This window comes from Coregonus lavaretus, assembly GCF_964263955.1.
Source record: "Coregonus lavaretus genome assembly, chromosome: 5".
In the NCBI taxonomy this organism is placed as follows: Eukaryota; Metazoa; Chordata; class Actinopteri; order Salmoniformes; family Salmonidae; genus Coregonus; species Coregonus lavaretus.
The window spans coordinates 38614587-38641329 of NC_139992.1; the positions used below are offsets into that span (position 1 = coordinate 38614587).

A 26743-nucleotide genomic window follows, 5' to 3' on the forward strand; every position below is an offset into this window, starting at 1 on the left:
ATGGCTGCTGGAGGAGGATGCGGGGAGACGGTGGAGCAGTGCCGGGCGGAGGTGGAGCGTTTGACCCGTGAGCTGGCAGAGGCGAACCGGGAGAAGATTCGGGCTGCGGAGTGCGGTCTGGTGGTTCTGGAGGAGAACCAGACCCTGAAGCAGCAATATTCGGATCTAGAGGCCGAGCAAGAGGCGCTCCGACAGGAGCTGGAGCAGCTACAAGAGGTATCAACCACTTAAAACACGTTATTAAATAACACCGTAAGTTAACTATAAACATTGGCCCATGTGATATAAGTTAAGTGCTTGCTGGAAATGTATTCGTAAACATGCATTTATTAGTTAGCCTCCAAATCCAACTTCCTTCTGTCCCCCAGGCGGGTAGGCTACATCCCTTCCAAGGGATGGGTGATGTCAGCTAGATTTGGGCAGGCCCCCCCGCCTCATCCCCAGAAGTTGGCACCAGTCTGACACCCCACAGCGGGTCTGAGTCTGTCAGAGATACACAGGCCTCAGCAGAGAACTGGGAGGGGACGGAGAGGGCTTTGTTGTCGGAACAGGGAGTACCGTAGTAACTTGATGCTATGCGCAAGTCTGATGTGCGCAGGTATGGGCTTTCCAAGGTGTGCTACTGATGCGCATTTTGGTGCAATGGAATATCATATGTTTGCTGTGGTAGGCTACTTTGCGTGTGTGGATGGGTGTAAACTATGATTGTTAATTATGTGTCAAACAGCTTTTGCATGCCTCTTTAAACATATTTTTAAAGAGCTTCTGAATTATGCAATACAATTTAACACCTATGGGGGGAAGTGTTATCCATCTATTCAAAAAGTAGGTCTGTTGAACATTGTGTAAGCTATACAGTACTGAGGGAAAAGTGTAGCATTTGGCTGGCAGACTCACTAAGTGCTAAGTAGCACACTAACCCCAGTTCTCTCTCTCTGTCCCCCTTCTCCTCCTCTCCACCCTCCACCCCTCTCCTCTCCTGCTCTCTCCCCCTTGGTCATGGCCACTGATCCTTAGAGAAAGTCTTCATCTGGTCTAGGTTTCCATCAGAGTCAGCTCAATACCTAATTTAATCTCAATTAACTCCTATCGATCACTATGTTTCTCAGGCATACTGCTTCTGCTGCTACTGGGGAAAGGGCTACACTGATCGGAGAATGATCTAGATTTGACTATTTGTTGACAGTTATCTCACATCACTGTAATAAGAGGCTTTCTTTACCACTTTGAGAAAAGGTAGATTTCCTACTTTTGCTAGTCATGTGGGTAGTAGTCTTCCACACAGCGGTCTGGTCCAGTTGGTGTATCAGGGAAAAGCTCATCGTAGCTAGAATTGCCTCATCATCTTCCCTGAGACCTGAAGTAACTGAATTAACTATCACTTAAACTGAAGCTGAGCTTTGATTGGTTTATTGGGACTGACAGTTGGCTGTGGGGTGCAGAGTGATACTTGGGACATATGGCAGTATGCAGGGTTGGTTCCTGCTAAATTGGCAGTATCAAACATCCACTTCTTTAGGTTTTTCATGATGTGTTGTGTGCTGGACTACTCTGTTCCACATTGCTCATTTAGACCAGGTTCAGTTCAGAAGGAAAGCTACTTTAGCACGGACATGCATACTGGAAACAGTCAACCATGAGCACCGAGTTCCCTCTGTGAGCTTTACTGGATGAAAGGCAACAGAGAGACTCGGTCATAAATGATTCATCATGGCATGATTTGCTTTCATCATGATAGTGTGTGATAGACCGTCATTTTTATTTAATGGGCATGTACATGCCTGATTGTTAATTATCAACACAAGTACCTAACAAGATCTCCTCAGTGTACAGGCAGCAGGAGTCAGCGTTTCTAAGCACTATTGGGTCTGCAAACCTTTCATCACTAATTGCAACCTTTCATCACTAATTGCTATCAGCAGGTTTGATGAAAGGATGCTCATGAAAAAGCAAAGGGAAAAGTTGAGTGCTAAACTTTTGGTCGTGGGGGCGGTACAGAATGAGTCACAGATTGATTGGTTAATCAATGGAATGGCAGTTTCTAATTACAAAAGGTTCAATTGATAAATGACCATATACAGTGAGGGAAAAAAGTATTTGATCCCCTGCTGATTTTGTACGTTTGCCCACTGACAAAGAAATGATCAGTCTGTAATTTTAATGGTAGGTTTATTTGAACAGTGAGAGACAGAATAACAACAAAAAAATCCAGAAAAACGCATGTCGAAAATGTTATAAATTGATTAGCATTTTAATGAGGGAAATAAGTATTTGACCCCCTCTCAATCAGAAGGATTTCTGGCTCCCAGGTGTCTTTTATACAGGTAACGAGCTGAGATTAGGAGCAAACTCTTAAAGGGAGTGCTCCTAATCTCAGCTTGTTACCTGTATAAAAGACACCTGTCCACAGAAGCAATCAATCAATCAGATTCCAAACTCTCCACCATGGCCAAGACCATAGAGCTCTCCAAGGATGTCAGGGACAAGATTGTAGACCTACACAAGGCTGGAATGGGCTACAAGACCATTGCCAAGCAGCTTGGTGAGAAGGTGACAACAGTTGGTGCGATTATTCGCAAATGGAAGAAATACAAAATAACTGTCAATCTCCCTCACCCTGGGACTCCATGCAAGATCTCACCTCGTGGAGTTGCAATGATCATGAGAACGGTGAGGAATCAGCCCAGAACTACACAGGAGGATCTTGTCAATGATCTCAAGGCAGCTGGGACCATAGTCACCAAGAAAACAATTGGTAACACATTACGCCGTGAAGGACTGAAATCCTGCAGCGCCCGCAAGGTCCCCCTGCTCAAGAAAGCACATATACAGGGCCGTCTGAAGTTTGCCAATGAACATCTGAATGATTCAGAGGAGAACTGGGTGAAAGTGTTGTGGTCAGATGAGACCAAAATCGAGCTCTTTGGCATCAACTCAACTCGCCGTGTTTGGAGGAGGAGGAATGCTGCCTATGACCCCAAGAACACCATCCCCACCGTCAAACATGGAGGTGGAAACATTATGCTTTGGGGGTGTTTTTCTGCTAAGGGGACAGGACAACTTCACCGCATCAAAGGGACGATGGACGGGGCCATGAACCGTCAAATCTTGGGTGAGAACCTCCTTCCCTCAGCCAGGGCATTGAAAATGGGTCGTGGATGGGTATTCCAGCATGACAATGACCCAAAACACACGGCCAAGGCAATAAAGGATTGGCTCAAGAAGAAGCACATGAAGGTCCTGGAGTGGCCTAGCCAGTCTCCAGACCTTAATCCCATAGAAAATCTGTGGAGGGAGCTGAAGGTTCGAGTTGCCAAACGTCAGCCTCGAAACCTTAATGACTTGGAGAAGATCTGCAAAGAGGAGTGGAACAAAATCCCTCCTGAGATGTTTGCAAACCTGGTGGCCAACTACAAGAAACGTCTGACCTCTGTGATTGCCAACAAGGGTTTTGCCACCAAGTACTAAGTAATGTTTTGCAGAGGGGTCAAATACTTATTTCCCTCATTAAAATGCAAATAAATTCATAACATTTTTGACTTGCGTTTTTCTGGATTTCTTTGTTGTTATTCTGTCTCTCACTGTTCAAATAAACCTACCATTAAAATTATAGACTGATCATGTCTTTGTCAGTGGGCAAACGTACAAAATCAGCAGGGGATCAAATACTTTTTTCCCTCACTGTATAATAGCCAGTGTACTAAAGCCGTTGGTGCTCTCAGAGAGCTGTACGACATGGATACTAATCATTATATGCATATTGATAACAGTCTCTGTTATTGTCTTCATGTGAAGCATCTTGTTCTGAATCACTGTAATCCTATAGGCCTACTGGCTGTGTCTGTGGGCCGGACATAGACCAGAAATACTATTTAAAACTCTTGAGTTCCAAGACCCGACAGGGTTGGATCATATTCTGTTTTTCATTAATTTTCTCTACCTCTCTCTCTCAAACAAATGTGTGATGTATAATTTCCTTGTTCAAGAGAATGTTCAGGTGCCAAGTGGTTATGCTAGATATTTCCCTGAGCCAAATTGAAGCCTGAACTTAAACCACCATTTTCTAATTCAGACATTAGCCTAAATTGACAGTCTGTCTTCTGCTCTACGTCTTAAATAATTGTGTTGTTTCTAAAACATTAGGTAATTGAGTCCTTCAGAAGGACTGGTATAATCTAATAGCCATTGGTTAACAGCGGGATATAACTCAGAAGGACCAGCCTTGGCAATAAAGAGCTACTGACAGCTCAATGCTAATCAGCTTGCTCCACAGTCGCCCATTAGATTGATTTAGAAGGGAAGTATATTTAGGCTCCATTCATGTTATTTATTTGCTTTTGGAACATAACGTACACTCACTCCATCTAGGAATTGGTGCATTAATTTGTTCATTGGAAGTGGTTTTCAAAGAGTAGGCTGTAGTACTACAGTGGGGAGAACAAGTATTTGATACACTGCCGATTTTGCAGGTTTTCCAACTTACAAAGCATGTAGAGGTCTGTAATTTTTATCATAGGTACACTTCAACTGTGAGAGACGGAATCCAGAAAATCACATTGTATGATTTTTAAGTAATTAATTTGCATTTTATTGCATGACATAAGTATTTGATACATCAGAAAAGCAGAACTTAATATTTGGTACAGAAACCTTTGTTTGCAATTACAGAGATCATACGTTTCCTGTAGGTCTTGACCAGGTTTGCACACACTGCAGCAGGGATTTTGGCCCACTCCTCCATACAGACCTTCTCCAGATCCTTCAGGTTTTGGGGCTGTCGCTGGGCAATACGGACTTTCAGCTCCCTCCAAAGATTTTCTATTGGGTTCAGGTCTGGAGACTGGCTAGGCCACTCCAGGTCCTTGAGATGCTTCTTACGGAGCAACTCCTTAGTTGCCCTGGCTGTGTGTTTCGGGTCGTTGTCATGCTGGAAGACCAAGCCACAACCCATCTTCAATGCTCTTACTGAGGGAAGGATGTTGTTGGCCAAGATCTCGCGATACATGGCCCCATCCATCCTCCCCTCAATACGGTGCAGTCGTCCTGTCCCCTTTGCAGAAAAACATCCCCAAAGAATGATGTTTCCACCTCCATGCTTCACGGTTGGGATGGTGTTCTTGGGGTTGTACTCATCCTTCTTCTTCCTCCAAACACGGCGAGTGGAGTTTAGACCAAAAAGCTATATTTTTGTCTCATCGGACCACATGACCTTCTCCCATTCCTCCTCTGGATCATCCATATGGTCATTGGCAAACTTCAGACGGGCCTGGACATGTGCTGGCTTGAGCAGGGGGACCTTACGTGCGCTGCAGGATTTTAATCCATGACGGCATAGTGTGTTACTAATGGTTTTCTTTGAGACTGTGGTCCCAGCTCTCTTCAGGTCATTGACCAGGTCCTGCCGTGTAGTTCTGGGCTGATCCCTCACCTTCCTCATGATCATTGATGCCCCACGAGGTGAGATCTTGCATGGAGCCCCAGACCGAGGGTGATTGACCGTCATCTTGAACTTCTTCAATTTTCTAATAATTGTGCCAACAGTTGTTGCCTTCTCACCAAGCTGCTTGCCTATTGTCCTGTAGCCCATCCCAGCCTTGTGCAGGTCTACAATTCTATCCCTGATGTCCTTACACAGCTCTCTGGTCTTGGCCATTGTGGAGAGGATGGAGTCTGTTTGATTGAGTGTGTGGACAGGTGTCTTTTATACAGGTAACAAGTTCAAACAGGTGCAGTTAATACAGGTAATGAGTGGAGAACAGGAGGGCTTCTTAAAGAAAAACTAACAGGTCTGTGAGAGCTGGAATTCTTACTGGTTGGTAGGTGATCAAATACTTATGTCATGCAATAAAATGCAAATGAATTACTTAAAAATCATACAATGTGATTTTCTGGATTTTTGTTTTAGATTCCGTCTCTCACAGTTGAAGAGTACCTATGAAAAAAATTACAGACCTCTACATGCTTTGTAAGTAGGAAAACCTGCAAAATCGGCAGTGTATCAAATACTTGTTCTCTTCACTGTATGTAGTACAGTGAGCTCCTAAAGTATTGGGACAGGGATTATTATTTTTATTTTTTGGATCTGTACTCCAGCACTTTGAAATGATACAATTACTATGATGTTAAAGTGCAGACTGTCAGCTTTAATTTGAGGGTATTTTGTGTTCAAAGAAATGAATGGTAAATTATGTATTGTGTAATTTTGGAGTCGCTTTTATTATAAATAAGAATGTAGTATGTTTCTAAACACTTCTACATTCATGTGGATGCTACCATGATTACAGATAGTCCTGAATTAATCGTGAATAATGATGAGTGAGTAAGTTACAGACGCACACATATCATACCCCCAAGACATGCTAACCTCTCACCATTTAAATAACAAGGGAGGTTACCAATTTTGGGGGGGTATGCCTATGTAACTTTCTCACTCATCATTATTCACGATTCATTCAGGACTATCTATAATCATGGTAACATCCACATGAATGTAGAAGTGTTTAGAAACATATTCAAAAATAAAAGTGACTCCAAAATGACACTACATTATTTACCATTCATTTCTATTGGACACAAAATAATCTGAAACACAACCAAAACAAACAGCAAATGCATCCAACACATTTGTAGAGTCAGAAGCTTGATGTAGTCATTGTGTGCTAGGAATATGGTAACAAATACTTACATTTTAACTACTTTAATACACATTTAAGGGAATTTGTCACAATACCTGACAATCTTCACTTGTATCATTTCAAATCCAAGGTGCTGGAGTACAGCGCTCACAGGACAGTATATGTATTGTGCTGTATGTTTACAGAGCTCCTTCATTTAGCAAACACAATCTCAAATGGAGAGAGAGAGAGAAATACGGAGAGAGTATAAGGCGAGGGAGGGAGGGAGAGAGAGAAGTGTTTAGGGAATATCAGTAACTCTTAAGAGTGCTTTCAGTCAGCGTATTCCATTTCCTGTGTGAAGTGCACCAGTGTCTGGGAGGAGCTGGGTGGAGTAATAACAGGCTATATACAATTGACAGGTCAATCTACACCTCTCTGCTATACATTCCTCTATCTAAGCCTGTAAAGCCTCCCTCACTCTATAGCTATACATTACACACACATTACATCATGCTACATTCACACACCTGTATCTACATCTGCCACATATTCCTCTCTGCTATACATTTAAGTGATAATGCCTGAGAAGCCAGTGTTTGAAGGATATATTGGCACAGGTGGCAAACCGTGCCAATATATCCTCCAAACACCGGCTTCGAGGGCATTATCACTTTTATACAATGGGTTAGCAACATATTCAAATAATGATTGACATATTTTCATTAAAAATGTTAATTTTATGAATTTATTCATACTATTTAATCCTTCCACAAGATATAGTCCCGACACAAATCTAGGGTTGCTACCCAAGCCGGCTGGTCGTTCATTCTATCGGTTCGGTTGCCAGAGATGCGACCCAGTCGTTCAGTCTTTTTGTTCTGTATCTATCATACTGGCTGGCAATGTTCTTATGTCTTGCTTGCTAGCTAGCCAACTACGGACCCTTGTGAAGGGGGTTTAAAATGGGGAATGGTTTTATGGTCATGCGTTGGAAGCAATGGCTGTAAAAGGGGAAGTAGGGAGAAGGGTTTTGCGGTTGATTGTAAAAATGATGAAAAATCCAGAGCGTGCATTAGCACTGCTGTCAGCCTAAAAGCAGAAGCGCCCGACCCAACCCTCAACTCCATTGATGTCATACACAAACAACCAATGGGATGCGTCCTTCTCTAGCTTGACAGAGTATACAGTATATAATCAAGTTGCCCCTAGATGCTGATCCCAGGTCAGTTTTGTGTTTTAAGGCCCCATTGTTAATTTTAGAATGTGTGGGAAGGTAAGCTGATCCTAGATCGGTGTCCGAGGGCCACTGCTACCTGGACCTTACCTTGACAGGAAGCAAATGGATCCATGTCTGCATGTCCATATTAAGGCATTAGTGTGAGTTATGGTATAGCTACTGACGGTCTATCATTGACTCTCAGGAGGAGAATGGCTTAGGTCTATTAGGAAAGAACATTAACCACACTTGGGTGCCCAAATGCATGATGTCTTTACCACTGTGGGGTATAGTGTAGTTAGCTGGGAATCTATCCCTCATCTGGTCAAGCTGCTATTGTGCAAAATGATCTAAAATACTGAAATGCAAAGAGAACTTCTTCTGCACACTTACTGTAGTGTGTCAGTGAATATTTTCAGTTTATTGTGGATTCACTGTGGGCAAAAAAATAAGTGAGGCCTACTTTGACTGAATGGCTAAACTCTCACAGACCTTTCAAACCCCAGAGTGGATGAAATCCCTTAACAGTAGGCTAACTGTTTTCTTCAACAGCTACTGTAGCTGGTCTGCATCCAAATGGCACCCTATTCCCTACATAGTGCACTACTTTTGACCAGAGCCCTTTAGGGTGCCATTTGGGACACAGATGTCTCTGCCCCTCTTATTAAATTATGGAATATTCCTCTAGGTCACATGTTCACAGGCACTTAAGAGACGGCTGGTAAAACCTCTGGATGCCTGATGTCCGTCTGTAATCCTCACATAGAGCACAGGGATAGGCTGAATAATTCAAAAACATGAGGCTGTGGTTCTCCCATAATTAACCCTTAGACTCCTGAGAGGGTGGTGGAGTACAGTATCTCATAAGTGTTCCTAGTATGGTTGTTGATGTAGTGGTTGGAGGGAAGGGGGAGACAATGTGACCTGACTGAAAGATTCATGTTAGTGTGAAAGATGGAAGGATAGGAGGAAAGGAAAACAAATAAATTAAAATGTGATTATCCTTCTCATCCCTCCTGCCCTCCACCCCTCCCTCTGTTCCGCCCTCCCTCCATCCCTCCAGACACATCTCAGAATACCATCCATACATGATAGGATACCATCATATCACACATACGCACGCGACATAAAGACACGGGCATGATGCACCGAGGAGGAGACTAGGGAGGAAGCAAAACAGAGATACAGAGGGATCTCCATCTCACTATCAGTTAAACCAGTTGTGTTCGAGCTGGGCTAGAATAAAAGCTAGCCACCCATCCCTGCTCCCCTCCCAGCCTCCCAGCCTATCTCCTGTTCTATTCCTGGTCCTGTCCACCCAACCCAAGGTTATCTTCCAGAGAGGGTATACTTCAAAAGGCCTGTGTTGTACTGTGGTGGGGTTCCTTCTTCAAAGAGCACAGAGTCTCCCACGTCTGCAGCCTTTCAGGGCCCTGGATTGATTAGTGTCTGTTTAAGGCTGCTGAGCCATGTGCTGCTAACTCTTAGCTAGCTAACTCTCTAACTCAGCTAATCAGGACACAGTGAGAGGGGCATACAAACAGGGCATGCAGTAAGGATAAGGTGTATTATGCTGATATTCTGATTGGTTCTGAGGCTCATGCACAGTGTTTGATGCGAGTTAACCTGCAAAAACACCTCATATGATAGATAGGTCGTTTATTAATGGCCTGTGTTGCGTGATTACCTGTTGATTTCTGGGGGTTTGATGATAGGGAGGACACTGTACACACTGATGGAGCATGAAGACACTGCTACAGTGAGGGGAAAAAAGTATTTGATCCCCTGCTGATTTTGTACATTTGCCCACTGACAGACATGATCAGTCTATAATTTTAATGATAGGTTTATTTGAACAGTGAGAGACAGAATAACAACAAAATAATCCAGAAAGACGCATGTCAAAAATGTTATAAATTGATTTGCATTTTAATGAGGGAAATAAGTATTTGACCCCTCTGCAAAACATGACTTAGTACTTGGTGGCAAAACCCTTGTTGGCAATCACAGAGGTCAGACGTTTCTTGTAGTTGGCCACCAGGTTTGCACACATCTCAGGAGGGATTTTGTTCCACTTCTCTTTGCAGATCTTCTCCAAGTTATTAAGGTTTCGAGGCTGACGTTTGGCAACTCAAACCTTCAGCTCCCTCCACAGATTTTCTATGGGATTAAGGTCTGGAGACTGGCTAGGCCACTCCAGGACCTTAATGTGCTTCTTCTTGAGCCACTCCTTTGTTGCCTTGGCCGTGTGTTTTGGGTCATTGTCATGCTGGAATACCCATCCACGACCCATTTTCAATAACCTGGCTGAGGGAAGGAGGTTCTCACCCAAGATTTGACGGTACATGGCCCTGTCCATCGTCCCTTTGATGCGGTGAAGTTGTCCTGTCCCCTTAGTAGAAAAACACCCCCAAAGCATAATGTTTCCACCTCCATGTTTGACGGTGGGGATGGTGTTCTTGGGGTCATAGGCAGCATTCCTCCTCCTCCAAACACGCCGAGTTAAGTTGATGCCAAAGAGCTCCATTTTGGTCTCATCTGACCACAACACTTTCACCCAGTTCTCCTCTGAATCATTCAGATGTTCATTCCACGAGGTGAGATCTTGCATGGAGCACCAGGCCGAGGGAGATTGACAGTTCTTTTGTGTTTCTTCCATTTGCGAATAATCGCACCAACTGTTGTCACCTTCTCACCAAGCTGCTTGGCGATGGTCTTGTAGCCCATTCCAGCCTTGTGTAGGTCTACAATCTTGTCCTTGACATCCTTGGAGAGCTCTTTGGTCTTGGCCATGGTGGAGAGTTTGGAATCTGATTGATTGATTGCTTCTGTGGACAGGTGTCTTTTATACAGGTAACAAGCTGAGATTAGGAGCAATCCCTTTTAAGAGTGTGCTCCTAATCTCAACTCGTTACCTGTATAAAAGACACCTGGGAGCCAGAAATCTTTCTGATTGAGAGGGGGTCAAATACTTATTTCTCTCATTAAAATGCAAATCAATCTATAACATTTTTTACATGCGTTTTTCTGGATTTTTTGTTGTTATTCTGTCTCTCACTGTTCAAATAAACCTACCATTAAAATTATAGACTGATCATTTCTTTGTCAGTGGGCAAACGTACAAAATCAGCAGGGGATCAAATACTTTTTTCCCTCACTGTATGTAAAGTTGTTAGCCTACTGTCAGTTGGAATACAGCCCTGTCGTGGTGGGGGAGGGGGGGGCTCCAGCTGTTTCTCATTAGAGACCCCCCTACAGAGACGGAGATGGATACAGTACATAACAGGAGATGGATACAGTACATAACAGGAGGTGGATACAGTACATAACACGAAGGCCACTGTGTGTGCATGTATGCGAGACGCGTGCACACATATATACAGGTAACTGCCAAAATAATGGAAACGCCAACATAAAGTTTCTTAATAGGGCATTGGGCCACCACGAGCCAGAACAGCTTCAATGCACCTTGGCATAGATTCTACAAGTGTCTGGAACTCTATTGGAGAGATGCGACACCTTTCTTCACCAGAAATTCCATAATTTTGTGTTTTGTTGATGGTGGTGGAAAACGCTGTCTCAGTCGCCTCTCCAGAATCTCCCATAAGTGTTCAATTAGGTTGAGATCTGGTGACTGAGACACACACACCCTTTACACCCCCTATGCTCCTTTGAGACCCCTCTTTCAAAGTCAATGAGATCTCTTTTTCTAGCCATAGTTGCCAAAGTAATGGGCAACTGGGCATTTTTATACACGACCATAAGCAAGATGGGATGTTAATTGCTTAATTAACTCAGGAACCACACCTGTGTTGAAGCATCTGCTTTCAATATACTTTGTATCCCTCAATTACTCAAGTGTTTCCTTTATCTTGGCAGTTACAGTGCTACGTCTACAGAATGAATTGTCGTTGAATCCCCACACCACTCCACTCCCCTCCCTCCAGCCCACCTCCTGTTGCCCAGAGGGGGGTTCAGCTATAGTCTTAATACTCCAGTCCAGAGGTCCTGCACTGTCACTGTGTCATCAACCGACCAGGCAGAAAAAAGTAAATTAACTAACATGTCCTTCATATCGATCGAACTGGGCCCCATGCTGTGAGTTTAGTGTGGGGTCACTAGGATATGACAGTTGTGATCACCAACCCTTGTCCTGGGAGAGCTATAGGAGGTGCAGGTATTTGTTCCAGCCCAGCACCCTGATTCAAGCATTCCATAATTATCAAGACCTTAGTTACAGTAGTTGAATCAGGTGTGTGTTAGAGCTGGGCTGGAATGAAGTCCTGCACTGTACGTACTAGGGGGTAGAAGAGGGGGCTGTGTATCTAACAGGAATGTGTGTGTCCAGGGCTGTAGACCAGTGTTTTTTTTCACAGGTGCTGTTACATTCTGCTGGTCTGTATTAGTCTAGCACGGATCAGATGGCTGCTGACAGATCCAAGATGGCGTGAAATGGAGAGTTTAACAGGGTGTCACTGTGCCAGAGCATGGCCCTGTGTGAGCTCAAAGAGCTGCTAATGATGACATCACCCCTGTGAATGAGTGTGCCAGCTGAGCCCGTCTGAGGGAGAGGGTACGGTGAAAGGGTACAGTATGTTGCTTATAAGGAGAAAGAAAGAGAACCGGAGAGGGAAGAGGGGGAGAGAGGAGAGACAGGATTGTGTCGAGGCACAGATCTGGAGAAGGGTGCCAAAACATTTCTGCAGCATTGAAGGTCCCCAAGAACACAGTGGCCTCCATCATTCTTAAATGGAAGCAGTTTGGATCCACCTAGACTCTTCCTAGAGCTGGCCGCCCGGCCAAACTGAGCAATCGAGGGAGAAGAGCCTTGGTCAGGGAGGTGACCAAGAACCCGATGGTCACTCTGACAGAGCTCCAGAGTTCCTCTGTGGAGATGGGAGAACCTTCCAGAAGGATAATCATCTCTGCAGCACTCCACCAATCAGGCCTTTATGTTAGAGGGGCGGCAGGTAGCTTAGTGGTTAAGAGTGTTGTGCCAGTAATCGAAAGGTCGCTGGTTCTAATCCCCGAGCCGACTAGGTGAAAAATCTGTCAATGTGCCCTTGAGCAAGGCACTTAACCCTAATTGCTCCTGTAAGTTGCTCTGGATAAGAGCATCTGCTAAATTACTAAAATGTAAATGTAAAATGTTAGAGTGGCCAGACGAAAGCCACTCCTCGGTAAAAGGCACATGACAGCCCGCTTGGAGTTTGCCAAAAGGCACCTAAAGACTCACAGACCATGAGAAACAAGATTCTCTGGTCTGATGAAACCCAGATTGAACTCTTTGGCCTGAATGCCAAGCATCATGTCTTGAGGAAACCTGGCACCATCTCTACAGTGAAGCATGGTGGTTGCAGCATTATGCTCTGGGGATGTTTTTCAGCGACAGGGACTGGGAGACTAGTCAGGATCGAGGGAAAAATGAACGGAGCAAAGTACAGAGAGATCCTTGATGAAAACCTGCTCCAGAGCGCTCAGGACCACAGACTGGGGTGAAGGTTCACCTTCCAACAGGACAACAAACCTAAGCACACAGCCAAGACAACACCGGAGTTGCTTCGGGACAAATCTCTGAATGTCCTTGAGTGTCCCAGCCAGAGCACGGACTTGAACCCGATGGAACATCTCTGGAGAGACCTGAAAATAGCTGTGCAGCAATGCTCCCCATCCAACCTGACAGAGCTTGAGAGGATCTGCAGAGAAGAATGGGAGAAACCTCCCAAATACAGGTGTGCCAAGCTTGTAGCGTCATACCCAAGAAGACTCGAGGCTGTAATCGCTGCCAAAGGTGCTTCAACAAAGTACTGAGTAAAGGGTCTGATACTTATGTAAATGTGATATTTTAGTTCTTTCATTTTAAAATATTTTCTTAAATTAATAAAAACCTGTTTTTGCTTTGTCATTATGGGGTATTGTGTGTAGATTGAGTTTTTTCTTTTTTTAAATCCATTTTAGAGTAAGGCTGTAATGTAACAAAATTTAGAAAAAGTCAAGGGGTCTGAATGCAGTGTACATATACAGAGGGGAAAAAGACAAGTGATAGAAAGAGACGGTAAAACAGGCAAAGTGCAAGAAACAATTTCAAAATGCTAATATTTCTACCATTCTTCTCTGTCAGGCTGGCAGTGAGAGATATAGAAAGAGAGAGGTTGGGAGAATGTAAAATAGTCTGTGATTTATTGTAATCAAAAAAGCTACTTTCCCTGCCATCCTCTCTGTCAGACCATGCTGTCCTATGAGACTATAAAGACTGAGAGACTGAGAGGGGCTCTGTCAGAGGAGCAGACAGACTCTTTTTCTCTCTGCCACCGTCTGGTGGCACCCTCCGCAGGGTTTGGTCTCTTAGTCAGTTGGTAGAGCATGGTGCTAGCAACGCCAGGGTTGTGGGTTTGATTCCCACAGGGGACTTATTCTAAAAAGTATGAAAATATACAGTACCAGTCAAAAGTCAAGTGTCAAGAGTTTCCAGGGTTTTTCTTTATTTTACTTTTTTCTACATTGTAGAATAATAGTGAATACATCAAAACAATGAAATAACACAAATGGAATCATGTAGTAACCAAAAAAGTGTTAGACAATTCAAAATATATTTTATATTTGAGATTCTTCAAATATTCACCCTTTGCCTTGATGACAGATTTGCACACTCTTGGCATTCTCTCAACCAGCTTCATGAGGTAGTCACCTGGAATGCATTTCAATTAACAGGTGTGCCTTCTTAAAAGTTAATTTGTGGAATTTCTTTCCTTCTTAATGCGTTTGAGACAATCAGTTGTGTTGTGACAAGGTAGGAGTGGGGGTATACAGAAGATAGCCCTATTTGGTAAAAGACCAAGTCCATATTATGGCAAGAACAGCTCAAATAAGCAAAGAGAAATGACAGTCCATAATTACTTTAAGACATGAATGTCAGTCAATAAGGAACATTTCAAGAACTTTGAAAGTTTCTTCAAGTGCAGTCGCAAAAACCATCAAGCTGCTATGATGAAACTGGCTCTCATGAGGACTGCGACAGGAATGGAAGACCTGGAGTTAACTCTGCTGCAGAGGATAAGATCATTAGAGTTACCAGCCTCAGAAATTGCCGCCCAAATAAATGCTTCAGAGTTCAAGTAACAGACACATCTCAACATCAACTGTTCAGAGGGGACTGTGTGAATCAGGCCTTCATGGTCGAATTGCTGCAAAGAAACCACCACTAAAGGACACCAATAAGAAGAAGAGACCTGCTTGGGCCAAGAAACACGAGCAATGCACTTTAGACAGGTGGAAATGTGTCCTTTGGTCTTGAGTCCAAATTGGAGATTTTTGGTTCCAACCGCCGTGTCTTTTTTGTTGTTTTAGTTTTTTGGGGTAGATCAGCTTAATATTGCAGATAGATTGGGAAGATTGTATCCCCCATATAAATAACATTCTATTGGTAGCAAGAATTGTATATAATAATTTAAATTGAAAGATTCTAAGTTTTAAATCCGGTGTCGTTTTGCGTATCAGTTCATAAACACTATGCCATGGGATCGGTACGTCAAAAATCTCTTCCCAACTACTATCAGTCTATATGGGACGGCTGTCAATCCTTTGGTCCTTAAATTAAACTGATATACTTTTTTATTTATCACAGTTTTCCTTAACCAATTATGTTCTTTAATGCAAGGCCGACAGACAAGTTCCTTACTTTCTCCTCCTTCCACTTTCCTCTTCCATTTTTGCGGTAAGGCTGCAATTATTTGGTTGTAATTTTGGGTAGAGCAGACATTTCCATATGTTTGTTAGCTGCATGTGTGACACCAGTCCTACCGATGATATCATTTACAAAGATTATACCTTTTTTAAACATTTTGTAAAAAAAAAAAAAGTTTTTGGGTCAATTAGTATATTTGAGTTTAACCACAATATTTGTTGCATTATTTGTTCTGTCGTTTCTGGAGGATTGATTTGAAATTGCAACCAACTTTCTATGGCTTGTTTTAGAAATAGTGATATCTGGGTGATGTTTTCCTTTTCAAATAACTGAAAGTGAGAGGTTGTAATCTGAATAAAGGGAAAAAGGCCATTCTTGAACATTGGGTGAGACAATCTTACTAATTTGCTAGAGAACCAGTTTGGATTTAAGTATAACTTTTGTATGACTGAAGTTTTTAGTGATAGGTCTAATGCTTTAATATTTAATAATTTCTGTCCTCCGAATTCATATTCATTATATAAATAGGCCTGTTTAATTTTGTCTAGCTTGCCGTTCCAAATAAAATGGAATATTTTTTTCTCATAGAATTTAAAAAACTGTTCGCTAGGCGTAGGCAAGACCATAAGCAAATAGGTAAACTGGGATAATACTAAGGAGTTAATCAGGGTGATTTTTCCACAAATTGACAGGCACCCACCTTTCCATGGTAGCAAGATCTTATCTATTTTTGCTAACTTTCTATTATAATTTATTGAAGTGAGATCATTTATTTCCTTTGGGATATGTATTCCGAGTATATCCACATCACCATCAGACCATTTTATTGGTAAACTACATGGCAAAGTAAAAAAAAAAATATTGATCCGATACGTAATATAGTACATATAGACCTTCACCTCTCCCAAGTCCGTACGGGAGTTGCAGAGATGGGACAAGACTGTAACTACCAATTGGGGAGAAAAAGGGGTAAAAAATTAATACGTGTGCTTTTAATGATGTAACTATTGGGCCAATAAAGGTCATTTTTTTGTTTTATCTTGCTCTCTATGTTGAGTGGGAGACGGAGATGGGACTAAGGCACTATGTCAGCAGGATGTCTCTCTGAAAGTAGGACACAAAACATTGTAACATATTTCTTAGTGATGCCTGAAGACTACTGTATGACTGTATGAGTGAGTGGCACAGATTTCTGGGGGCACAGATTTCTATGTAACACCTGGACTATGAGTGAGTGTAACTGAAACTGTAGCAATGTTATAACGACACACACACACACACGTCACACACACACCTCAGACGCCACAGTCTGTTATTGTCTGTGGCGTTGTTTACTTTCTGCCATATTGGAGATTCTAGGAAACGTCTCTGGTTAATCATCAATAAATCGAGAGGCTAATAACACTTACATGGTATGTGATGTCATCTGATGTCATCCCCTGCACTTTCTCTCTCTTTCTCTTTCTCACTGAGACGAGGACAAACATAAAACAGAGAGAAAGAGTGTGAGAGAGGACAGAGAAGAGAGAAAGCACAGGGGATGACATCAGATTACGTCTCAGACAGTCTGCCTCTCTGTGGAAACCAATACCAACCTGCGGGTTTGAACTCCCGTGTTTTCAACCGGGCCCACCTTGTAGAGGGGCGAATTTAACCCAAATCCACCCCACTACAAGCTATCTTTGGATGAAGACAATAGACAGTGTTTGACTACTTGACCAGGCATCCCTGAGTGTGTCTGTGTCTGTTGGAAAGACCCCTAAACCCTCCATGTGCTCTTAATACCTCTCTAGACTAGAGCCCTAAACCCTCCATGTGCTCTTAATACCTCTCTAGACTAGAGCCCTAAACCCTCCATGTGCTCTTAATACCTCTCTAGACTAGAGCCCTAAACCCTCCATGTGCTCTTAATACCTCTCTAGACTAGAGCCCTAAACCCTCCATGTGCTCTTAATACCTCTCTAGACTAGAGCCCTAAACCCTCCATGTGCTCTTAATACCTCTCTAGACTAAAGCCCTAAAGCCTCTCTGTGCTTCTCCCTCACTAGAGCATCCTAGCAGTACATCTGCTGACTCACCTTCTTCCTGTAAATGATGTCATTTATTTATATTTAGAAGGAGCAGAGAAAGTGTCCTCTCCTCTGAGGGATAATATACTGAGACACCTCCTCTCCTCTCCTCTCCTCTCACCACTTCTTGACATCAAAAAGCAGGAATTGCTGTCATTGACTCAGGGTATAACAAACGGAAACGTGCAAACCAGGTGACCAGTTTGTAAGCATTTGTACCGTTAGTGTCGATGTCCGTGGCGCTGAAATACTAACAGTCATACTGAAGCGTTAGCCCACTGATGCAGTTCAACATGATCTCTATCCCATGGAATGTCTGTTCGAAACACTGCTCATATAGGCTACCACAAAATGTAGTCAATGTTTCATGTTGGTCAAAAGTGCAGTACACGGGGAATACATAGGGTGTCATTTGAGACACAGCCACACTAGGATGATGTCTGTTCTTGCCAGACAGAGAGTGCCTCGAGAGGCTACATATTGGGATCTGCAGCAGATAAAAAGGCTTGGTGGCACCGTGGCCTGTTCTGCTCTGCTTTGTAACGCCTCATCTGTCTCTAGTCAAGCAGGGAGAATGTTCTACTCTACCGTCAGAGGAAATTGGATGACCAGTGTTAGGGCATGCATCCCAAATGGCACCCTATTTCCTATATAGAGCCCATAGGGCTCTGGTCAAAAGTAGTGAACTATATAGGGAATAGGATGCCATTTGGGATGCTTCCTCAGCTTCTCTTCTCCACTTAAAGTGAGTGGCTGCGATAAGAGTTGATGCTATTGTAATGACATTGGAGGGGGACATTGTTTCATTTAGGATGACATTTACTCAACCCTTAGAGGTGTATGATTTAATGTGGCTTTTACCTTGATGTATGTGGTCATAGTGTAAGTTATTCCTCAAGCATGTATATAGGTTTGTATGACCCACCTCTTTGACCATAGATTGGTAGACCAGTTGCTTGCCATGGGTAACATAGGCACTGTATTTCTCTTTACTGTCTACTGTACATGTCTTTGGAAATCCATATTTTTATAAGCTGAAATTACATGTGCTCTCGTTATCAAAGGTCACCTTTCATTAAAAAAAACGCTAGCATATAGTGACATCTGACACAGTGTATGATTGTACGTGTGTGCGTGCGTGTGTGCGAGCGTGTGTGAGCGTGCACGCATGCGTGTGTGTGTTTTGGCAGATGAAGGGCAGTGTTTCATCATCAAACCACAGATGACCTTTAAACCTTCAAATGCTGTAGAAAAGGTCTCACTCCTTTTCAGTAGCAAACAGCTTCAAAACAGAATATATAGCAGTCATAAACTATACAACATCCAAACATTCCTCAGTATCTCCAATAGTTCTTATGTTTAATTATGCTGAATCTGTTAGTGTACACAAATACATCTCTGTGAAAAAGCATTACTCTCTCTATTACAGTATGGAGATGTGAGTCTGAACTAATAGGGAGTCCTTGCATGGCTGTTTCGGTAGACTGTACTTATTCAGTGGCCCTGTAGGGAATATTACGTTTGTCTTGCCTCTTGTCCTACTTTACGTTAAGTGCACTTAAACCTATGTATTTACATGATCATTATATTTAGGTTACGTTTAGGTTTCACACCACATCATTTAAAGTGCTTCCAATCCGAAAAGTGAGTAAAATGTGCTTTGTCATTAATCTGTGTTCTGTTGCTAAAAGCTCAGAGGAGAGCAGGATTCTTTGCCTCTCTCCATCTTTCCATTTTTCTATTTTCCCAGCAGTCTTTGTTTTATCCCTCCTTCCCTTGAGTTCACTGTCGCTCGGCACCTTAAGTAGATTTCCTGTGTGTGTGTGTGTGTGTGTGTGTGTGTGTGTGTGTGTGTGTGTGTGTGTGTGTGTGTGTGTGTGTGTGTTAGGGCTGCACAATGAATCCCCCCCAAAAATGCAAGTAGATGTTTTTGCCCATATCATGCATCCCTACTGTGTGTGTGTGTGTGTGTGTGTGTGTGTGTGTGTGTGTGTGTGTGTGTGTGTGTGTGTGTGTGTGTGTGTGTGTGTGTGCGTGTGTATGCGAGGTGTGCTCCGTCCCTTATTCCAGTCACACTCCAAGGATCAGGGCCTACAATCCTTCTATGATTAGGCCATGGAATTCACATTACCACCAGTCATAGCTTGGCTGTGTAAAGTATGTCTCAACTGGTTTCAGTCTGGCCCTGTGGGGTTTTGTCATGCTGTCTGTAATGTACACCAGACCAGACTAGATGGTGGAACAGTTTCAGGTGGTGGTTGCTCTTTGCCTCTCTCTGTATGTTATAGGAGTCAGAAAATAACATTTAAATAAAAGAAAAAGAAAAAGAACAATTAAAGCTCCTATGATGTGATGCTATGCTACTGAAATGTCATAACTTCTCTCTCTCTCTCACCCCCTCCCTCCTCTGCCCCTCCCCAGGCATTTGGCCAGACCTTCTCCACCCAGCGTAAGGTGGCTGCGGACGGGGAGACCAACGAGGAGACCCTCCTGCAGGAGTCAGCCACTAAGGAGGCCTACTACATGGGTCGCCTCCTGGGGATCCAGTCAGAGCTCAAACAGAGCCGGGCCGTCACAGTTAACACACAGGCCGACAACGAACACCTCAGTACCCTGCTGCAGGAGCTCGGAGAGGTGAGGGACCCGGGGTTAGAGGTCATGGGGGAGGGGTTTAGAGGAGACTCAAAGCAGTGGGTACTTACTATATACATATATACACTGTTATTGGCAGTGGTGGTGGGCCCATTATTTGATCTTAAACACAGTTTAGTGTGTGTGGCTTATATATCCCTATCAATGCCAATCAATAACATGTATTTAGGAAGTCCTTTTCACGTCAACATTTGTCACAAAGTGCTTTACAGTAAATCCTTGTTGTGTTTGATAGTAAACAGTCCAGTGTTGTTTTGTGATAATAACCTCAGGTCTTGTGTATTTGATAGTACTCAGTGTTGTGTGATAACTAACCCCTGGTGTTTGTGTCTGTCCTGTAGAGTAATGAGATGTTGGAGCTGCAGCGGAGCCGGATGAGAGAGGAGATCAGGGAGTATAAGTTCAGAGAGGCCCGACTCCTACAGGACTATACTGAGCTGGAGGAGGAGAACATCATCCTGCAGAAACTAGTGTCCACACTCAAACAGAACCAGGTGAGAGAACACACACACAGTACATACACACACACAAATGTACCCATACACACGCACACACACACACACACACACAAACATACACATACATGTGGTTACACACACACACAAATGTACCCATACACATGCACACACACAAACACACACACACACTCAAACATGCACACACAGACACACTCAAACTTACACACACATGCGGTTGCACACACACACACACACACACACATGCATGCACACACGCGTGCACACACAAACACACACACACACAGTGTACCCATCCCTAACACCACATTATGCCTCTCCCTCTACCTCTTACTCCCCTCCTCCCTCCTTCCCTCCCCTAGGTGGAGTACGAGGGGTTAAAGCATGAGATCAAGGTTCTGGAGGAGGAGACCGAGCTGCTGAACAGTCAGTTAGAAGACGCCTTACGTCTCAAAGACATCTCCGAGGCCCAGCTAGAGGAGGCCCTGGACTCCCTGAAGAGCGAGCGGGAGCAGAAGAAGCACCTCCGCAAAGAGCTGGTCCACCACCTCAGCCTGTGTGACGTCCAATACACCGGCAGCGCCCACCTCACTTTCACCTCAGCGCCACCTAGTGGCACGGCTACGCCTGTCGCCGCCCTGTCGCCCAGCTCAGAGGAGCCGAGCAGATGTAACGGGCATCTACATGGAGGGTCAGGAACTGGGACGGGGACGGGGTCGCTGCCCAGGGCCAATGGAGAGTGTCGGGGAGAGGGGATGGTGTCGGATCTGTTCAGTGAGATGAACCTGACAGAGATACAGAAGCTCAGGCAGCAGCTGCTACAGGTGGGTGGAGAAGTACAGTTCACTCAGTTTGAATAAGTAGAGTGGTTTCGGTGGCCTCTAGAGTTTGGTGCTCAGATTTCTCAGTGTTATACACATGAAACAATGACATACAGGAGTATATCAGAATACTGTGGCAAACATGAACATACTCATTATAACTCATGTATGTAAACATAAACAATATTGCAAAGTGCACACATGTACACACCGATTCTGTACATATGAACACACATGTTTATATCCCCTCAGCAGCCCCATATTGTAGATGTGGGAATAAGTGTTGAATTATTCAGAGTGAGAGAGACTGCTGACATAACCTCACTGCATGCAGCTCTCTCTCTCTTCCTGTTCTCTCTCTCTCTCAGCCTGCCCCTCCCTCTCACTTTCTCTGCCTCTTTCAAGACTATAAATAATCAAGTTTATACCAGCAGTCAAATAAAGTGTTGTAGCACCAGTGAGAAGCTGTGGGAACAGCCGTTACTAGACCACTGGCTGTTACATGGACTCTAATCAAAATGTCCGCCATTTTGTTTCACAGTGGGTGTCTCCTCTTCTGTAGTTTCCACCAGCCCAGTGGGCCAGTGAGATGAAGATGCAGCCGGATGAAGTGTGTGTGGGGTTGATGTGTGTCCAACCATATACTGCAATCCCTGTAGGTGAAATGGCATCTCCCAACACATTCCCTCAGCCTCTCTCCGATTGGCTGGACTGGATGAAGGGCGTATTTATATCCTCACTGACACACTAGACTATTGATTTGCCCTCAGGAGTGTGCATGGTTTACTGTTCCCTCTGTAGTGTGCAGAGTTTAGGCCCTGCTGAAAAAAACTGCATAGACCAGCATGGTCTAGCTGGGTATTCTGGTTTACTAGCATAGTCTAGCTGTATTTTGGTCACTGGTGACTAGCCTTTGATGTGTTTTGGTCACTGGTGACCAGCCTTCACTTTGTTTTGGACGCTGGTGACCAGCCTTCACTGTGTTTTGGACACATACCAGTTTACACTGGTGATATTGGTATGCTGGTGACCATGCTGGTCTATGCTGGTCCAGCATGGTCAAGCTGGTCTGACCACGCCCATCATTATCATATTTCCCAGCATGCTCTATTGGTAGTTGATTTTTAGAATTGTTTGTTTCAATATCATATTTGGTTGTTGTGTTTTTGAACAATTGATTGATTCATTAATCTTATACTACACAAAGATAAATAACAAACATTTTTCTAAACTAATCTGTTTAGTTGGACTTATTGCACCCGTTACTGAAATGGTTGTTCCAGTTTAGATCATTTGGGTAGTCTCATTTATTCTTCTTTCTGATCCTGGCAGTCATTCTGAATGCATGTTGTGGATGAAAAAAGGTTAGTTGTTCTGGCTGGATAAACGTCACTTTGCAAGCCAGCATGATGTGCTTGATGCTGGTTTTGCTGGTGACCAGCAAAACACAGCGAAGGCTGGTCACCACTAAAACACAGCGACGGCACCACAAAAGCACAATGAAGGCACCATGAAATCAGAGGGAAGGCTGGTCATCAGCAAAACCAACACCTATGCTGGATCAGCCTATGCTGGTCTATGCAGTTTTTTTCAGCAGGGGGGGTTCCTGAGGGTTGAAGTGGACTGTGCTGAGTGTGCAGGAAAATGATGCAGCTATTTTAGTTCATGGGGCTGGAGATGATAAGGAAAGCTACTAGTTTAACAATAGGCTGACAATAGCTGTGTGTGTGTCCATAGGTGGAGCGAGAGAAAACTGTGCTGTTGATCAGCCTGCAAGAGTGTCAGACGCAGCTGCAGCATACACAGGGTGCCCTGAACGAGCAGCACGAGAGGGCCCTCCGCCTCAGCGAGCGAGTCACCGCCCTCAGGCACCTGCACCGGGAGGCCCAGCTCGCCCAGGAGGCCCAGCACGACCAGGAGGCCCACCTCAACCGAGAGGCCCTGATGGAGCAGGGAGAAGAGGAAGAGGAGGAGAAAGAGAGGGGATTAATACACAGCAGGGGCCAGGCATTCTGCCACCAGACCCCGGGTCTGGAGATCCTGCAGTGTAAATACAGGGTGGCTGTAACCGAGGTGGTCGAGCTAAAGGCTGAGCTGAAGTGTCTGAGAGAGAGGTACAACCAGTGTGTGGAGGGCGGGGTGGAGGAGAGGACGCGGGGAGAGGCCCAGCACAGATCTCTGGAGCAGCAGGTGGGGAGGCTGGAGAGGAGCTGCCGGGAGGGTAGGGAGAGGGTGGGGGGCCTGGAGACAGAGCTGAGAACAGCCAAGAACATGGCCAGTGAGAGCCAGGGGGCGCTCAACGCAGCGCAGGACGAACTGGTCACCTTCAGCGAGGAGCTGGCTCAACTTTACCACCACGTCTGCCTCTGTAACAATGAGACGCCCAACCGCGTGATGCTAGACTACTACAGACACGGCAGAGGACTGAGGGGTATCAGTGCCTCACTCAAGGGTGACGACACCCGCGTTCTACTCACGCCCCGCCTCGCCCGGCGGCTCGCAGCAGCTGTTGCCACGGCAACCTCGTCATCCACGGCGGAGTCTCGTAGCCCCTCGGAATCCCCATCCAAAGAGCGGTTGTCAGGAGAGGGGGGCCGGGACAGGGACAGTCCTGTACCCCGCACCCCTCCTACGGGCTCCCCCAGCATCAGTGCCTCTTCCTCATCTTCATCATCATCGTCACCTGCGGTAGAGCCAGCTGGAGACCTGCGTAGGGAACCCATGAACATCTATAACCTCAACGCCATCATCAGAGAGCAGGTGACTGTGTATTTGCCATACTTACATCTTTGTTTTCATTGGCAGTTCAAACCTGAAACAGTTTATCACAGTTTGTTCGCCAGGTGATACCCTTAACCTTCCAAATGCTCATCATGAAGCTAACAGACACAGATTTGAGTGTATATGACAACATTAGCTAATGTTCGCTAACAATCTCCCTTGATGAACATGCTGTAGGTGAGGCACCTCCAGAGGGCAGTGGACCGGTCACTCCAGCTGTCCAGACAGAGGGCTGCAGCCAGGGAACTGGCCCCACTGTTTGACAAGGACAAAGAGGCCTGTATGGAGGAGATACTGAAGCTCAAGTCCCTGCTCAGCACCAAGAGAGAACAGATAGCTACCCTCAGACTGGTGCTCAAAGCTAACAAACAGGTCAGACATGGATATGGCATCCGAGATATGGATTACTATGAACATGGATTAAGCATCATGCTGGTCATTCGCTGTCTAACACTGCCTTGCTAGAATCTACTTTGAGACTCGTGACAAGCAATCTCCAAAAGATGGTTCTCACACAAACTGTTTTTTTTTAAGGCTACCAGGCTACAGTGGCCATCAGGATATCTAGAGGCTGCTGTCACAGTCACACCAATGTCCTCACTTTGAGTTTTCGATTGTTTTCTAACTCCCTTTTGGAAAAATGTATTCTGACCTCAATGGGACTTTCTGTTTAAATAAAGGTTAAAGAAATCTCCCTGTTCCCTTGTTCTTACAGACTGCAGAGAATGCCCTGGCCAACCTGAAGAGTAAGTATGAGAATGAGAAGCACATGGTGACAGACACCATGATGAAGCTGAGGAACGAGCTGAAGGCCCTGAAGGAGGACGCTGCCACCTTCTCATCGCTCAGAGCCATGTTCGCCACCAGGTGACTATTTCTCTCCTCTCTCTCTCCCTTCATCTCTCTTTCTTTTATTGACTTCTTATTGTTCACTACCAGGTGAGAGACCAGGGGAGACCAGGGACAGCTTGTTAAAGGGATAGACTAGTTCTACATCCTACCCTTACTATTTCTCCCCCGCTCTCTCCATTATTCTGTCTCTCTCTCTCTCTCTCTCTCTTCTCTACTACTAATCATGTTATTTCTTCTGAACCTATCTCCACCTACACTGTGTAACCAAAACTTTTGTTTTTTGTAAGCACCCAACCCCTCTCCTTGAAACTTCTCAGGTGTGACGAGTATGTGACTCAGCTGGATGAGATGCAGAGGCAGCTGGCTGCGGCGGAGGACGAGAAGAAGACTCTCAACTCCCTCCTGCGTATGGCCATCCAGCAGAAGCTAGCCCTGACCCAGCGCCTGGAGGACCTAGCCTTCGACCAGGAGCAGTCGCACCGCACCCGCGGCGGCAAGGTGGCCCGCATGAAGAGCAGCACCCCCAAAGTAAGTCCCGGTCCTCCCTCAAGCCCCACCACCGGCGCTGGCGCCCCCTTAAGCCCGACCTCTGCTACTACAGACGGCCTAGCCCTGGGCTCCCCTACGTTACATCATAGACACCCCCTCAGCCCCTCCTCCACGGCCCCCTCAGGCCCCACAGTACCAGGCAGCCCCCACTCCCTGGAGGAGCCCTCCTCCTCCTTGACCCCCCCATCCACCCCCCACATGCTGGCTCACTCCCAGTGGGCCCTGGGTGTCCGGACATTAGAGGTCGACTCCCACAGTTTCAGTCTAGACTCCCATAGTTTTAGTTTAGCACGTAGCACTACTGGGCTCTCCAGGCATTACTCCTCAGACTCACGGCCGTCTCCTAGCAGGGGTGCTCAGCCTGGCTCGGCCCCCTCCTCCCCCTACCGTTCTCCCATACTGGGGTCTCGCCGGTTGACGTGGAGCTCCCCTCGAACTCGCCCCCTTACCAACCTGACACGTACCTCAGCCCTTTATACCCCCTCTTCTTACACCCCTCCTAGTTCCTATATCCCTTCTAGTTCTTACACCCCTTCCTCCCCTTATACCCCCTCCAGTTCCTATACCCCTTCATCTGCTCATTACTCCCCTTCATCATATACCCCACCCTCTTCATACACCCCCCACACTTCATATAGCCACATCAGCAGCTACAGTCCCCTCTACCCTAGGTACTACGGTTCCCATCGACCCCCTCACTGACACTAAACTACAGTTCCCATAAACCTCCTCACTGACAACACTACAAATCCGATGAGTCCCCTCTCTAAACAGAACTACAGATTCCATCTGCCCCTTCAGACGGCAAAATATTTAATGACGCTAAACTACATTTCCCATCAGCCCCTGGGGGAGTGGGTGGGGCTCACAGAGAGGAGGACAGACTGGTTTCCTGTTTCTTGTGCCTAAGCCTCTGGCCTCGATGCAGCATGTGGATGTGGCTCTGTATCGGCGTGAATGTTCAGACTGACTTTCCTCAGGGATTTAACACAACATGGAGCACAAGTGGCCCTGCCTTCCTCTTAT

At 45.1% G+C, this 26743-nt stretch overlaps 1 protein-coding gene across 1 annotated transcript; it reads left to right on the forward strand.

Annotated features, from left to right (window-relative positions):
- LOC311128957 (protein bicaudal D homolog 1-like) lies at window positions 1-26419 on the forward strand (the record flags this gene model as incomplete). The annotated part of the gene is made up of 8 exons (XM_084161191.1): window positions 1-216; window positions 20008-20220; window positions 20580-20732; window positions 21077-21538; window positions 23273-24295; window positions 24494-24688; window positions 25032-25183; window positions 25486-26419. The coding sequence occupies 8 exons, from the start codon at window positions 1-3 to the stop codon at window positions 26417-26419; spliced, it is 3348 nt and encodes a 1115-aa protein (XP_084017317.1).
- Window positions 26420-26743: the final 324 nt, after the last annotated feature.